Source organism: Diadema antillarum, unplaced genomic scaffold (genome assembly GCF_040938485.1).
Source record: "Diadema antillarum isolate AM-2024a unplaced genomic scaffold, OU_Dant_1.0 seq00000523_RagTag, whole genome shotgun sequence".
Taxonomy (NCBI): domain Eukaryota; kingdom Metazoa; phylum Echinodermata; class Echinoidea; order Diadematoida; family Diadematidae; genus Diadema; species Diadema antillarum.
Genome location: NW_027271475.1, coordinates 2,092,550 through 2,110,511, shown reverse-complemented (window position 1 = coordinate 2,110,511; position 17,962 = coordinate 2,092,550). Strand labels below are relative to the sequence as shown.

The following is a 17,962-nucleotide window of genomic DNA, read 5'->3' as shown; positions in this document are numbered from 1 at the left end:
TTGCTCCGTAGGCAACCTATGTAACTAACTTTTAATACATGCTCTTTAATGCAGCACATGCAGCACTAAAACAAGTTTGTAACAAATCCGTTTTGATTGAACGCACAGAGTGAACCAAGGAGGTATCGATGCAACCAAAAGATCGACCATAAAAATATATGTGCGCCCTCTTGGGCTCACACCTGGCCAGCTGTTTTAATACACAACGTAATTACCCAAAGCTGGACACACGACAAATAGTTTGATAAGCGAGAGATTCAATGTCTCTTATGTTTCGTTAACAAATTGTTTCACTTTGACAAGTATTAATGTTCGATCTTGGTTTAGAAAAGAAAAGAAAAAACAATGTATCGTAAGCAAAACATGTGCTTTGTAAGCTTATGTATTCTTATGCTATCGAACAGTGATGAAAATGTTCATACCATGTATTGTTTCAAAGTATGTTCGCAGGTGCTCTTTTTTGCCATTTATATGCGTTAGATATATAGTTAAATGAAAACAGTAAGACAGACTGATTAAACCCCCACGTTAATGGTGTCTAGGAAATTTGTGAAGAATCAAAATATGTGAACGGTATCCTCGTTGAGTAAGTATGTACACTTTGATTCTAGATAATATTTTGAAGACTGGGCATTGCTGGGAGAAATGATCAGAAGATAAATGTTGTTCCATTGCAGTGTAATGAGAGCTGGAGCGAGACAGCTTTCTCGAAGAGCCGACGAATGTAATCCTTGGCTTGAGTCACTAGTCGGGCTGTCATACTGTACAGACTTGACTTCTTGAGATGAAGTAATAGAACTTCTTCTACACAGGCATTATAGAGAAGTTATGATATTTTTACCTGAAAACTCTTATTTGCTATAGATACTCAGCGTACAAGCATTTTCTCGCTTGCCACGATTGTCAGTGGTTTGATCTTCTGGCGCAGAATTCATGTGAATAACTTAAAGAGGAAATTCACCCCAAAAATAAATTACTTTAAAAGAAGAGAGAAAAAAGTTCCCAACAGAACGTTCCAATAAATGACAAAAATCTGAGAGGACGTAAATGTATTGTAAGCCGTATAATGTGTCAATGTCGTTAGCTTATTAGAGTGTTGTAGAAAGTGATACGTGTATTACATGGTGATTTACATAAAAAATTAATGTATGTTGTTGAGTTTATTTTTCTATACTGGAGGCTCTTTTTAAAATGATTTCTTTATTATATTCATGTATTAGATTGTTGCAAACTCTGTACACGAATTAGGGCAGTGGTATCTATGATATTTGTTGGCATTCGTTAACCAGTTTTGTGCGTTGAGTGTTGATTGGCACAGGAAACTCCAGAGGGATGTTCACACTATCCAAACCCCCTGGGAAGGAAAGGGTTAAAATTCCATCATCAGCTTTGTCTAATTGACACGGGAGTACTTCCGCTGGATTCAGATAAAAAGATGTAACAAAATGTTACTACATAGCAGGTTATATGGGAACAATATCATAACAAATAACATCTTATAAAAGTGTGTTGAAGTTATACAATAATCATCATAATTATTATCTATTCACGGATTATTTTCTTTTTCAACTGCAGAGAGTTTTTTCTATCGCTATTACATTTCATTTCTTTTTATTTATACTCTCTCTTAATGCAAAATACAATCTTAGCGTCTTTTTAGAGACCATCCAGCCTTTTTCCAAATATTTTCAACTCGGAAGTGCAGGACTGAATAAGTTAAAACCCCCTTGTATCATCAGCGTATGCAGAAACTTTTCATTCTATCGATAGGGGGCGCTGTTCTGTTTTTTGTATTCGCCTGACTTGGAAGATTGACGACTGGCCGCGCTCACCGTTTTTATTTTGCTCTCGAAAAACTATGAATACAAATTTGCATAAGTGTTATGAAAAGAACACCTCCTTCTGCTGGAAAAGTGTGAAATTGTGATGTCACCAGGAGCATTAACAGAACAACAGCATTGGGCAAAAGGCATCTATTTCAGCACCTCCCTTTGCAGTACTCATTGAGTTTTTATTTACTATCATGTATTTTGTATAACCTTCACGAAAAAGGAGGCCTAGTAGACAACACCACCTTTATTTACACAAGTTATGAATGGTACCCCATTGACTTGCCAGACCTGACAACAGCCAACGTAAAGCGACGAGTCTCTTTGATATGTTTACATTGATCTTGATAAGTTAAAAGTGGGAGAAAAACCCCGAGAACAAACAATTTTTGCAATTTCGAAGATTAACCTATTTCGCACGTGATGTGCAAAAAAAAAATGTACGTATGACTTAATTTAACAAGGTGTTAACGTCATTGTCTACGGACTCTTTGTTTGAAAAGAATCACCCTTTATAATCCTTTCTAAGTAACAAGATACTTCACAATAACTTGACTGAAGGATTTACTTTCTTATTCATAAAATTCACTGCTGTGCTTGTAACGTATTATTCTTACTCCTTATCCTCAGACTAACTCGAATAGTTGGCCTGGAATTCTCCTCTAGACATCAGTATTCGCCGTAACCTGTTTGTGAGTATGAACTCTGATTGTATAATATGCACTGTATGATATGTAAATCTATGTATATGTATAGATTATGTTTACTTCATATACATACATAATATGTATATAAATAAATAAATAAATAAATAAATAAATGATATATATATATTAATATCTATAATGCAGATATTCTATATCATATATATATCTTTTATATTCCTCCCCCTCTTCCTCTCTCTTTCTCCACGGTAACAACGAATCCAAATCCAAAAGTCTAATGGAAGAAAATGAAAGTCACACTACAAGTAGACATCAGTGACTACACTGTGCTCTTGTCCACTCGACACAATGACAGTACTTGTCTCTCAATATTCTCTGTAAAGTTCGCACTTTTTCCCTAACCCGGCTAAGTATAAAGAGGAATGAACGAGAGCGATACAGATTTCATCTTGATTATAGATTATTTATTTTTTTCCATTTCACCTTTTTCGATTCTCTACCGCTACATGAGATGTGTAGAAAAAGCAAAATAAACCATAAATTGTCAATATACTTCTCATAATAAATAGTCTAGTGTGTTCGTCTAGGGATTAAATTGATTGCAAAATTATTAATTTGATCGATTAACTAGTGAAAGTATAGAGTAATTGCAAACCCATGAATTAATTATAATCAGTACATCAAACTACGGTGGAATGAGCAACTAGGATAGCAAGACGAGGAAATATATCTTGCCATGTTTCGACTTCTAATGAAACCTTTCATTCAGCGCAATTTGTGTTGTGTAGATTAAAGGCAATTTGTGCAATAATGATCACAACGAGCTGTGTAGGACATGACATGGGATCGGTTGTACGCTACGCCTTACTGAAGAGCACTTCACATCTTTCGTATTGCTTGGCAGCCAGTAAACGGGTTTCACGCATTTACTATAAAACTGTAGTTGTCCCGTTGCATATGGAACACCCTGTAATTGATGTGGTAGGAATTCATCTTCGTATCTTCACCTACAGAGTCATGACCTAAGGTATGATAAAAATGAAATATGATTATCGTATTGCGGGTAGCTCTTGGTTTCAAGTATCGTCTAGTACTCGTCTTCGCCTTCGCCTTCCTCCTCATCGGCGGCAGAGTCTACACCGACCTCCTCGTAGTCCTTCTCCAGGGCAGCCAGATCCTCACGAGCCTCGGAGAACTCTCCCTCCTCCATACCCTCTCCCACGTACCAGTGAACGAAGGCACGCTTGGCGTACATCAGATCGAACTTGTGGTCCAGACGAGCCCAGGCCTCGGCGATGGCCGTGGTGTTGCTCAGCATGCACACGGCGCGCTGAACCTTGGCCAGATCGCCACCAGGCACAACGGTCGGTGGCTGGTAGTTGATGCCGACCTTGAAACCAGTTGGGCACCAATCGACGAACTGGATGGAGCGCTTGGTCTTGATGGTAGCGATGGCGGCGTTGACATCCTTGGGGACGACATCACCCCGGAAAAGCAGACAGCAGGCCATGTACTTGCCGTGACGAGGATCGCACTTCACCATCTGGTTGGCGGGCTCGAAGCAGGCGTTGGTGATCTCGGCAACAGTCAGCTGTTCATGGTAGGCCTTTTCGGCAGAGATGACGGGAGCGTAGGTTGCCAGAGGGAAGTGGATACGAGGGTAGGGCACCAAATTGGTCTGGAACTCCGTCAGGTCGACGTTGAGAGCACCATCGAATCGCAGAGAGGCGGTGATGGAGGACACAATCTGGCCGATGAGACGGTTCAGGTTGGTGTAGGTGGGACGCTCAATGTCGAGGTTGCGCCGACAGATGTCGTAGATGGCCTCATTGTCGACCATGAAGGCACAGTCGGAGTGCTCAAGAGTAGTATGTGTCGTTAGGATTGCATTGTAAGGCTCGACTACAGCGGTAGCGATTTGTGGAGCGGGGTAGATGGAGAATTCGAGCTTGGACTTCTTTCCGTAGTCGACGGAGAGACGCTCCATGAGAAGGGATGAGAAGCCGGAGCCGGTGCCACCGCCGAAGCTGTGGAAGATGAGGAATCCCTGAAGACCGGTGCATTGGTCAGCCTGAATGAGACAAAAACAAAAATGTACATTCTTGAACTGAAGGCTTTCATAATGGGTGCGGAAGTTGAGTTACTGCGACGACTCGCCTCTATTTTGAATTCGTACTGGGACTTTCTTAAAATGAATGCACGTAAACGATTATGAGTATGTCATGGACTCAAACAGACGAGCAAACAACAACACACGCAAACAAAGAAAATACTGTAAGACATATTCGGTGACACGAGAGCCTTTTGGCGCCTATTTGATTCGGAACGTTACAAAGGCTAAGAATGTCGACAATGTCTTGAAAAAGAACGATCTAACATTCATGACATTCATTGGAATATCTCCCGACGTATTGTGGTTGTTGTTTCTTTCTTTTCTCTCACCAATTTGCGTATTCTGTCGAGAACCATGTCGATGAGTTCTCTTCCGATTGTGTAGTGACCACGGGCGTAGTTGTTGGCGGCATCCTCCTTGCCAGTGATTAGCTGCTCAGGGTGGAACAGCTGGCGGTATGTTCCGGTACGGACTTCATCTGCAAAGGTAAATCGGAGAAAAAATGAAATGACATTTCATCCCCTTGAGATCGTGTTAACTTAATGGGCAATTAACCCCAAATATATGATTATAAGTGCAGTATATCCACATTTACATATTTAAGGTATTTTCCCCATTTACCTTCTCTGAGATGAATAATGTTCTCGAATGCTCTCGAATGTATGCAGCGCCCATGAGAATTAGCACACATAAAATATATATATTTTTTTTTATGTGGGAAGGGGAATTTTAACAGTTTTAAAAGTGTGCATCAGGTATAAAGTTAGCTCAACCCATCTCCTTGACACATATGCTGGAGGTAAAATAATACAGTAGTCGACTTCCATGCTCGGAAAATGTAGAAACAAAAACGGAGCTGAGCAATCACTCTTGATTCTGCAAACTATTCAGCGCAGTATAACATTTTAAGTATACCTTGTTATGATAACTGCGAACGAACGCCGTTACCGTTTTGAGAGTTGATAATTATATTGTAATGTATTGTACCTTTCTTTTTAAAGTCTGTATGAAGAAGGAACTGAAAAAAAAAATGACGCTCCCGAAATTTCTATAGCACTTCTTACCGACAACAGTAGGTTCGAGATCGACGAAGACGGCACGGGGAACGTGCTTGCCGGCTCCAGTCTCGCTGAAGAAGGTGTTGAAGGAGTCGTCACCTCCTCCGATGGTCTTGTCAGAAGGCATCTGACCATCGGGCTGGATGCCGTGCTCCAGACAGTACAACTCCCAGCATGCATTGCCGATCTGGACACCGGCCTGACCGACGTGGACTGAGATACATTCACGCTGGAAGAGGGATGAGAATGATGACGATCATTGAATGTATCAATTACTCTATGTGGAGCATGAGGCTGTCTTATTATGACTTGGGACAATATGCGAGAATGAAGGCTCAAGGAAAAAGGTTTGCACACAAACGTCATCTGACATTTCTTGGTTTCAAGTGATTGTGTACAATTTATCATGTGACCGCATACTCAATCATGAGACTGTCACGATGGAAACGGCGTTGTTTTTGTTGTTTTCGATATAGAAAAAGAAAATGAATTGTGTCTATTCCTCGAAAAGCTGCAGTTCAAAGCAGTTACGTTGCTGCCATCTATTTTTTGTAGACCGTAAATACTCCGACACTGCTTTGGTCTTACGAAAGGGTGGGTAGGCCTAAGAAGTATTCGACCAGTAGACTCGTGCACTGTAGTGACGCCACAGTGAGTTGCGGCAACGATACAGAACCAGTAATCTCTCTAACGAGAAAGAATCCGCAGAATTGTATAGGCCTACTAGATATTTCTGCTTTCAGGTAGCTTCTCACCAATGTATGAAGGAAAGGGACAGTTTTTCTTCATCATTTTTTTTAAAATCAATATCATTGCCATCATCATCATCATCATCGTCACTATCTTATTATCAATTCTATTAGTATTTTCACCATGACAATCATTATATATATATATATATATATATATATATATATATATATATTAATATCGATAATGCAATTAATTTGGTAGAGAGGACGGATTAAATCATCCCTGATTTACTACTCGGGCAAGCCCACTACATAAAACCATTCAACTAGTCATCAAGTTACTAGTTTCAGAAATCCGCCTGAAAGATCGCTTCTTCAGACAGACGCATTGCACAGTTATCCGCTGAGTGGAAGACAGACCACTCCTGCTCCTGTACGACGGCAGTGTTTATCCCGCCATCCCACATCGTGCGATTATCATCGTTCGAGACAGACTGGTCGCGACTGGCTGTGGAGAACATTACGCATGAGGTATCCCTGGTCGATCGAAGCAAACACATTCGCTGGATGGAAACTAACAACACATTTTGCTCGTCTTGATGACTCATTGTGTGTCATCCTCTCAGACTAACATCGAGTCGCTTACTTCAGGCAGACGACACCGAGATTTTCCATAGAAATTCAACGTATCAACAGTGCCGTATTCCAGGAAAGGAGGGACGCAGTTGTTTCACCTGTTCTCGTCTTTAAGAGCCGCCCATTGTATGCCAGACCCTCACCATTACTTTGAACTACATTATGATTGACATGACAATATCTTTCATATTCTGGTCGAAATTTATCTCGATCTTGCCATGGGAAAAGACAGGCTGTCATATATCTTTTCTTGACAGCTTTCAAGTTGTTTTCTAGGTCTTGCAAGCCCTCGGATATGTGTTTCCCCCTTCACGGTGGATCTGGAAAAGACTCCTGTGCATCTATAGGTGGAAAGTGTCGGTATTTAATGCGCGTTGGAAAAGTTGAAATTTGCGATAATTCACTTCAATATTCGGACATTGTCAGGCAGTCTTCTCATTTACGGAAAATTTATCACATTTAGCAAATGCTACATCATGTTCATTGATTATCAAGACGATGTGTGACAATTACTGCCAGGATCATGTCACGCTCGCATGCGTCTCTACGAACTAATCCATCCCATACCTCATCGCATCCCGCCAACACTCACAAAAAATAGACACCTTGTGAAAACGTGTGGATTACATCTCAAACGACACTGATTGGCATTTAGCAGCCACAAACGCAGGATACCGAAAGTGTCTATTCTTGTTCACACCCTCCACGCCCTCCATTCACTTCATTCACACTCCGTCCTTTCACACCTTGTTTATGTTTGCTTGTTCTTGCGTTGTTGTTTTTTATTTCAGTCTTAACAATTTGGTAAGGCACGTCATTCATCAGCCCATAATTTTTATTACGCTATTCAAAGTTTGCGACTTATACTCGAGAGAGAACAGTCCATATAACTCCCAGTATACTATATTGACAGATATTGGCAGTCTAATCTGATAATTGGATGGTGGCATTGTCATTGACGTAAAAAAACAACAACAGCAAACAAACAAACAAACAAACAAGGAACATCAACACCGCTCCCAGTCAATTATTCAAATTAACTTTTACAGGGAGATTGCTCAGTCTCTGATTGAATCAACCTCGAAAGTGGCGGCATAACGATGTATCTTGCATTAATCAGATCTGCTGACCCTGAACACCGATCAGAGGACTAATATCCGGACTGTTGTTCGTGGATCGATAGCGTCGCTAATTAATCCCATGCACCGATGCATAGAGGGCGTTTTCAATTTAATTTCTCTGCTTTTCTTTCAGACGAGAGCTGCGTATTGCCATGATTATTAATTCGGCCTTGTGCTCCCTGAATAGAAGTGGCAGCATCTCACGTATTCACATATTAGATGTGCGACAGTGAGTCACGGTGAGGTGTATGGACGGAAAGTGCACGTGGGGAAAGTCATCTTCATCACAAAGTCAGCACAATGTCAAAACTCTGTTATTTTCCACATCGATCATCCAACACGAGACATTAATGACCCTCAGTCGCTGTTTCAAACGTCGCCTTATTTTACTTTTATGTGGGAAGAACAATGGAACGTCGCTCAGGGACTGTATATTCTTGCTGGTCATTGGAATGTTACTTTTCTTATCGTACGTGATAATACACTGCAGCTCTCTCAGGAATCAAATTGCTCTCAGTGGTCTAAGATCTAATGCATATATGCAATCCATCTTTGCATCTACCTTTCATTTTTTTTCTCTCTCTACCTTCTTTTTCTCTGCGCACACACGCACACACACACACACACACACACATACATACACACACAGACTTACGCACACACACGCAGCTTAGAACATAGTTTGTCATGTGGATTTCTGCCTATAGATGATGGAATATTACGCAGAAAATCTCAGAAGAGCTTTTGCAGGTTTTTGTGAGATGAATGATCGCTCTAGATGGCGCTCGAGTAAAACAATCACATAATAATACGTTCGTCTGCTCCATGCCTATACCAGCAGAATATCCGTTATTCACGCCACCCTTGACTGTACCCCTCGATCTCGATCTCTATACTTCACACTCACAATAATAGCAAGCCAGCGACAAGCGAGTCTGCTCATTAAGCGGCTTGCACAACCTTCAGCCACCCCCCCCCATACCCTCCGTCCAATACGTACCCATAGCCGTGTCCATGGCAACCCCTCCGGGAGCTGCGATGGATTTTAGCCGAGCGCCTCCTGCCACACCCGTGCGGTGTCAAATCATACCGTGTGAAGAGTGTGGGGAGTGACGTATTTGTGGGCTCTATTATGGGTGCCCTGTATCATAGCAGTTATTTTCATGGACACAGGCAAAGGAAGTCGAATGCGAGGAACCAATCTTGTATACCGGACCTCTTGGCGATGTCTTGGACGCAATGAGAAATTCTGTTCTAATTTCCCGACTCAAATTTAAAACCGTCTCGCTGTCCTTTTGTGATAGGCAACGTTAGCGTCAAATCAAACCTTGCTGAATGCGTGTGAATTAAACACAATGTCATTATGCATGTTTGTCGGTTTGGTATACATATATGACATTTCATATAAATACCACGCTGTCGTTAGGAGGTTTTGGCGTACGGAAATGATTTGCAGCATCATTGGCCAGGCAATGAGGCCATTCGTAAAAATTTTTATTTCTAGAGTAATCACCTGATATTTTTGTAGGCTTTATTTCATGTTTGTTTTAACCTATATTACAAAAGAGGAAAACGACAACCACTACAACGCCAAACGTGAGATTTATGCAGTTTTGGAATAAGAAACATCAGAAATACAAAACAAATTTCGAGATAAAAAATATTAATCAAATAACGAGATAAATGCTGCAAATTCCGTACTGACAGATTGGTCCACTAGTGCATAACACTACGAGAAAGATGATCAATGATGCACCAAAACATAAGTTGATGCGGATCATATCAGATTAATCCCAGTCATATAGCATACAACCTCATTACCGTATTCACAAATGGTATACAGCCATCAAGCACAAAGAGTGGTAGCGTAGGGTTGTATTGCACGGCAGCTGGATTATTCAGTCGATAATAACTGTTATCATTTGGAATTTGTTTCACAAAATTGTCAGGCATAAATCGATAATGGCATTGGAAAACATGTGCTTACAAAAATGAGTGAAGATTAGACCCTGGAATTCGCGCACTGCGCATCGCTTTTGCGCAGGACCAACGCCCTTTTTTCTATCTTTCATGTACGATATCACCATCATCATTATCTCTCTGGCCTTCTCTCCCTCTCCCTCTCCCTCTCTCTATCTCTTTCTATCTTTTCCTCCCCCAGACACTACCCTAATCAAGAGAACACTCGCGCTCTTGTATGGCGCGAAAATGGCATCGCTGGGTCGTGGCACTGTCCAGCTTTGCACTGCACGCACCATCTACAGTATCAGAACAGGAATATGCCTCCCGCTCTATCGCCTGCACTTAATGAGATGCTTCTCCACGCTTGACAGTGGAGGGTTAAAAGGAAAATAAAGTCATCAAATGAATCGGAAAACAGAATGCAAATCGAAACTGTGTAATATATTGCCATGATCGCATATATACAATTATATGTAATCATATTGTCATTTTGCGATGTACTATTATCTCAAAATCTATCTATATCTGTCCACATAATTTTATTGTATCATCTCAGTTATTTATCTTTCTATCTGTTTCATAGCAGTACCATCATTATGCTCAAAAAAACAAGTCAGAACTTACACCAATTGATAAACAGACAGATTGTTGAATCATAATAACATGATAGTGATGCACCTCTTTTTTTGTTCCCCCAAGAAATTTAATTACATAAAAGCAAATTCAGTCTTCTGATATCTCAAGACTTTGGGGATGCCAGTCCTTTACGATACAATTGCACTTTTATGTGCCGGTCATGATATTATGTCCCCTGTCTGAACTATACACTGCAAGCTGCAGTGGCAAGTCCTGCCAGTAAAACTACAACTATAGAATACACGTCTGCGTTTCAAGGGTAATAATGAAGCTTCTATGCCTATTAAACACTCATCCTTCATTGCACTTCTCTGTAATTCTATCTACGTAAAAATCAGGAGAAACTCAAGTCATCAATATTTTTTTTTCGGCATACGTCATGCGTGTAAACACAATCATTGTTCCAGCGTCCTTATTCCAGCTCTGAGGTAAGAAAGTTAGATAAGTTAGCACATATTAGCATGCTTTTTTATTCACAATGACAATCTGGAATCGAGCCGTAAATACTTGAAAGATTTAGGATAAGTTGCTGCACCATTCTTTATCGCTATACAGCTTAATCAATGATAACTACGAGAGCATTACGTAACTGCGGTCCCAACGCAACGATGATCATAATATTTGCTTTGTACGTCTTAGCAAACGACTGTCAAATATGGCCTATATCCTAGATACACAAAGCGTGCAAGTTTACGCGTTTTTGAGGAACGGTTTGCTAAAGGATGGCTTGCTAATAACAAATCCGAGTATATCAATACTGAAGCATACGCGTGTTTATTCAAGATAAAATACACTGGACAAAAACATCGACATAGATATGTTTAATGGAATACTTTTATACAGACATACAAATCGAAAGTAAAACCTTTAAGAGAAGGGGGAGGACAAGAACAAAGGTCAATGTTATGAGTATGTACTGAGATGGACTTACCATCTTGGCAAGATAACTGGATTGATACCTAGAGCTGCGAAGCGTCGCGAAGAGAGCTTTGAGCAGACGTTTGGTTATCAACTGATGAAAACGCACTCTCGTTCGCGGTTTTTTATGCCGCCGCCACACCAGCGCCTGTGGGGGGCATGCGCAGTCGAACAGTTGTGCGTCCTTTTTCTCCTCATCTGCTCAATTGTCCCCAAAATGGTGAAAGTGTTTCTGGCATTCCCGTTCTCATCCGATGCTGACTCACTGAAAACGCGCACAGGTGTCACTTATTCAGTTATTGTTGCTCATCCTGAATGAGTTTACTGAACACTTTACCCTTAAAAACCAACAACAAACAAACCTAATGTATCTAGAGTAAAATTCATCATAATGTCTGTTATCTTTATTCCTCAGAGAAAGCAGTGATTTCAACCCACGGTGTTTCGTTGGAAATGTGCCATATTGGTCAACTCATATCTATGAGACTTTTAATGTTAAATTGGTTGATGATCCATGGTTACCATGGTATCTGGTATACCGTATTGTCCTACCATGTACCCTACCACATTAGGTATTGTTAAATACACAAAATGTGAACAATAGTTTTATCGAAATTGTTTCAACAATAAACCGTCTGCGGTTATGGTTTATTGAAAAGGTTAGTGATATCTCATAATATTTGTGACTTTCTTGCAGATTTTTTATAGGGTAGGATACTTTATGATGCATATCACCAAATGTGGTAAATCGAACATTCTTTTAATCACTGCTCCCAATGGTAAACAGTGGCTTTAATGTCTTCGAGTACAACGCTTCTTCCCTCTCTCTCCCTCTCCCTCTATTCTCCCATTTCCTCTGTCTAAAATATTCATATCTGGCTCCATCTACATGTGCATTACATTACACGTGCCTTCACAGAACAGATAACATGTTCCGCTATCAGCAATATTCCATACAATTGTATATATCACTTTCTCGTCGCTTTCCACGCTCTACACTTCTAATATGGCTAATAGTCTCTGTTGGTTTGATCTTGAATGTATCGATTGATCTAGGCTTTTTGTTTTTAGTTGTCTCGTCTCTTTACTTCTATTTCTGTTTCCTCCCTTTCCCCTCTTCCACTTCTTTTTTTTTTCATCCCGCACACTTGTAATTAAGTTTCCACCTATTTTTTTCTCCTGTGAGGTGCCCACATTGTACAAGCATAGTCTTTTGAGTGGGTACCTCCACATTTTTTCGCAGAATGTATAAATATGTTTGTATGAAAAATGTCTCATTTTGTAATGACTACTGACAAATGTTATTTTTTGCTATCTATGTATCATTCCTTCACACGCATGTCGAATTTATACTTTTTGTACATTCTGTTGAAAGAAGTGAAAATAAGACCTTTGAATTGAATTGAATTGTATGTGCAAAAGTCCACACGCTATAGTTAACTCCAACTCCATATGATAATAATGATAATCTGTTATCTTTGAATTTAAATTTTGAAATTAAGTTTGAAGTTGAATTGAATTTGGAATTATGATTTGTTTTACGTGGCCGGTGTGGGAGACATCAATACCTATGACAGTTACAGCTCGTTATTCCGAAGGTTCGTTATTCCGAAGGTTCTTTGGTCCGAAGGGTCGTTGTTCCGAAGGTTCGTTATTCCGAAGATTCGTTATTCCGAAGGCTCGTTAATCCGAAAATATGATGAGGTTTGTTATTCCGAAGGTTCATTAATCCGAAAATGAAATAAGGTTCGTTGTTCCTAAGGTTCGTTAATCCGAAAATGAAACAAAGCTCGTTGTTCCAAAGGTTCGTTACGGACCCTATATCACTTCGGATCAACGAACCTTTGGAATAACGAACCCTATTTCATTTTCGGATAAACGAGCCTTCGGAATAGGGAACCCTATTTCATTTTCGGATTAACGAACCTTCGGAATAACGAACCTTCGGAATAACGCCACATTTAATGTTCGGATTAACGAACCCTTTTTCATTTTCGGACTAACGAACCTCTAGGTATATAGGGAATTTGTGTGTTTCGGATTAACGAACCTTCGGAATAACAAACCTTCGGAATAACGAACAGCACCCCCTATAACAATATATACTTGCTGAATGGACTTCCCTTTCTCTCTCTTTCTGTCTCCCTTTTTTATTATCTCTCATATTTTCTCTTTTTCAGTCAATATCCGGCCCGGCCCAATCAAGTCCCCCTCTGTCCCCCTCTCTCACTCTACTCACAGTGATAGCAGCAGACCGTAGTATGGGACTAATGGAGGTGAGATATTCGTGTAGCGGTAATGACATGTTTTATTCAGTACACGCTTTATTCGCTTCCCAAACGAGGAATATTTAATGAGGCATAGATGGCCTGACATATGCATCACATTGTACTGATAATCGTCGTGTTTGTACCCGGGAAATATGTGGACATGTCACAGAATAAAGATATTGTGTATTGGCAATTGGATGGCAGTGCTTGTTAATTCTTATAAGTCCATAAGATGGACATTCACTATCAAAATATTATACAATACGTAAATGTATATATATATATATATATATATATATATATATATATATATGTGTGTGTGTGTGTGTGTGTGTGTGTGTGTGTGTGTGTGTGTGTGTATACTGATTATACAAAGAAAGTAGGTCGTAAAGAATGATTAAAAAAAACAGCTACAAACTGTTTAGGAATATTACTTATCAGTATAGTATTCGACCAGTACATATACATGTATATGCTGGTCGAATGCGCGTGATGGATTGGGAACAGGCTAAAGATTTTCTGCATACTCATGTTGATAAACAACGGCATTCATTCACGAAATTACTAGTCAAGAAGTGTATTTCTTTGTATTGTTTCACCTGTAACACACACTTCACGACATGTCACGAGGGTGCCATTATAACACCCCTCCCCCTTTCAAGGAAAAAATGACGGGTACAGGAAAGAATGTAATTTTTTCAATGTTAAGAATCAGAACCTGACGAAATCCTACAACATATCATTACTTTTTTTTGGCTTGTTTTTTTCTTGGGGGGGGGGGAGCTGGGGAATTCAGCTACCATAATTTCAAAGGTATTTCCATAATTTGCGCACATTTCATGATAGCTACACAAGTTAAACTTGAATTATGCAGTGATGTTTCTCTTGAACGGGAGACTGAACCTTGAATAGACACTTACGTCAAAAAAAAAGGAAATATGAAAACTCTCCTGGAATTCTTTCGGGATTCTTAGCCAAAACATGTGCTTCACATGAGTTGCTGTTGTGCATCTGCTTGCCAAACGCCACACCGCATCCATCGCAGATGTCACGTATGGTTTCACATGACACTGATACCTAAGATTTGCCATCATTTTTTTTTTTGTAATGAAACTTGTGCTATTTTGTTTGTGTTTACTCTAGTCTCCACATTGACAATCAACTTGAAAACGGAGTGTCGACTTTAACTTCAAGAACAAAGAACGGATACATTGATGGGTAACAAAAATTAACAACCGGCAAATTGTAAACTTGTATATCGGATGTATGCAGACACGCATGGACCAGAATGCCTTATAACATATAGAGAAGTGTTCTTTCGTGAGCACTGTAATACATACGGACACAAGATGTGGACTACTACTATGTATGTTGCATGTGCTGTCGCTCAAACCAAGGAAGTATAGGTGTTGAAATGTTCGTGTGTCACGCACGAATCGCGTCATAATATCATGATACGAAGGTCGCACGCAGCAGGGGCAGTTACCCCCCCCCCCCAACCCCTCCCTTGCTCTTATCACTAGTATGAATTAATACTAGACCCTTTTTGAAAGTAAAACAGAAGTGTGATATAAAGGCCATCTTGAATAATGAAATATTAATGAAGAAGCCGTCATCAAAATCAAGCTTCCGCTTAAAGGCATTATTTACCATTTGCAGATGAAACAAAAAATCTAGCTTGTATAATGCTTCGAAATAGCTCTAGAGATAAATGTGAGTTAGGGATAGACATAACCAATGTAAGAATGTTTAACCAATGTCAAGTATTGTTAAACATACAAAATGTGAACAATAGTTGTGATAGAATTGTTTCTAGAATAAACCGTCCACAGTTAGGCCTATGGTTTGTTGAGAAAAATAGTGATATCTCCTGATATTTTAGACTTTATTGCGAAATAATTCTCATACAGTATGTAGGATGTTTTATGATACAATTGATGTACACATATGCCTCAAATGTGATAACTCGAACATTTTTTATAGATCACTGCTCCCAAAGGTAAACAGTACCTTTAACATAAAGATGGCAGTCTCCTTTTTCGTAATGGTTTGATTGAAGAATCAACGATTTTCAAATTGTTTGCGATTACTACCATTCTAACATTTAATTTACTTTAAAATGCAGAAATAAAATCATATTTACTAGGCCTATACCATAGTTTCATTTAAGGCATGAAAGACGGCGAAAATATGAGGTATAGTGAGGATAAAGTGAAAGACTTTTGCCCCTCAAGATTTTCTGCTCATCATACCACAGCCACTGACCCTACACCTCATGATTTCGTGTACACATCAGTGTCTCTTCAACTCTGCGCTTTTGAAAGTTGGAATAGAAACCGACATATATCCTCCATTTCTTTTGTAATCAGCAAAGTCTTATTTCACTGCGCAGTTGAAGTTTACCCTTCACTTTAAGCGCGATCAGAGTCAAAGCGCGCTCCTTATGTTGCAAATTACTGTGATAATGAAGTCGATGGGTATTCCAGGCACATTGACTCTCAGCATAAGAACAAGTCTGTCGCGGCTGGTTCATGAACTATACATTTGTTAAAAACGTCAAGTCTAAAGATCACTTACCTAATTTCTTTCCCATGCACGTCTTATCATTGTTATGTGTCTGTGGATGTCTAAAGTTTACCTGCAACAAAAGACGTAACTGAGGCGATAAGCCCTTAGGTCAAATATGTGACATGTCTTCTGCCACAACAAAAACTTGTATTGCAGAAAAATATGCTTTGTCATAAATGGATCATACTAATCATTTTTAACTAATTTACGAATCAAAGCCTTAAATTACAAGATCGATAACCGTACTGCGTTATTTTTCATTATGGATTAAACAAAAAGATTATGGGTAATTCCTAAGTCTTTCCAGATTAAACATGAACCAACCTATACATCATTCACTGTGTATGACTATAAAGAAGTACTCCGAACGGAGTAACATTAATGACAGCCTGGTAGCAAGGCTAAAATATTCATAATTGCCATGCACACATCAATGCCATGTACGACCGCAGAGCAGTCCGTGTCTTGTGAATTTCACACTGCTGTTGGCTTAAAGGCATAACAAACGATGAAGCAAGCGACGATGGGGTGCACTTGACGACATGCACAGTGAGTGAGGGCAGCGCCCATATCAGACGACGTCGTATATCGGGGCTATGAGTCATCGTCGCTGGTCACGTGACGTCTGAGAGCGAAACGTGACGGGTTTAATAGTCTGAGCGGCAGGGCTTCGTAGTCATGGCAACCAGCTGCTCCCTTCATCGCAGGGAAGTATACATCAGATAATGAATAGTTATGTGTGACATACATTTGTGGGAAGATTTGCTATGGTATGAAATCATGCGATGTCGTGACAAGGTTTGATATGATATGTCGACATCACGTAATGAGCGATTCAAGCATAAGCGAGCTAGAAACCAACTGCATGCTATCGCTCGGTTGTTAGAGTCATAGACATAGGTATATACAGTCAAACCTGCCTTAGCGGCCACCTGTCTGTAGCGGCCACTGAAAAATCCCCCGAGAGAAAAGCCCTGTTAAAGACCCTGTGTATAGCGGCCACCTGTCTAACGCGGCCAGCGGCCACATATTTTGTTTCCCGCGGTAGATTTTAACCTGTCTATAACGGCCACTTTTTTCCGTTTCCCTTGGGTGCTCGCTATGGACAGGTTTGACTGTACGTGGACATAGTGTAACGCGCAGGCAGACGGACAACAAGAGAAAGAAATGGTGGGAATAATAAGAGAGGGAGAGAAAGAAAAAGAGAGAATTGAAGACTCACCTTTCATGCTTCCTCGTATTATTGTGAATGTGAAATACGAAAAATACAATTCTTAAAAAATAAAAACGGTAAGAAAAAAGTAATTTTGCCTCTGACGAAGATTCTGCTGAGAGCGAAAGCTCAGACTCAGAAAAAAAAAATGAAACACAAAACGAAAAAAAAAAGTTTTAAAACTAATCAAAATTAAAACTGGCATCATCCAGCTAACTAATTTTATTCATATACACTGAGACTCGGAGTGTTCTGTGGTATGGGAGTGATTTAATTAGTCT

At 39.9% G+C, this 17,962-nt stretch overlaps 1 protein-coding gene across 1 annotated transcript; it reads right to left on the bottom strand.

Moving 5' to 3' along the window:
• Positions 1 to 2,984: 2,984 nt before the first annotated feature.
• Positions 2,985 to 11,712, bottom strand: LOC139734336 (tubulin alpha-1C chain-like). The gene is made up of 4 exons (XM_071645129.1): positions 11,644 to 11,712; positions 5,672 to 5,894; positions 4,937 to 5,085; positions 2,985 to 4,565 (listed from the first exon to the last, which is right to left on the bottom strand). Exons 1-4 carry the CDS (start codon positions 11,644 to 11,646, stop codon positions 3,582 to 3,584), a joined length of 1,359 nt encoding a protein of 452 aa, XP_071501230.1. The 5' UTR covers positions 11,647 to 11,712; the 3' UTR covers positions 2,985 to 3,581.
• Positions 11,713 to 17,962: the final 6,250 nt, after the last annotated feature.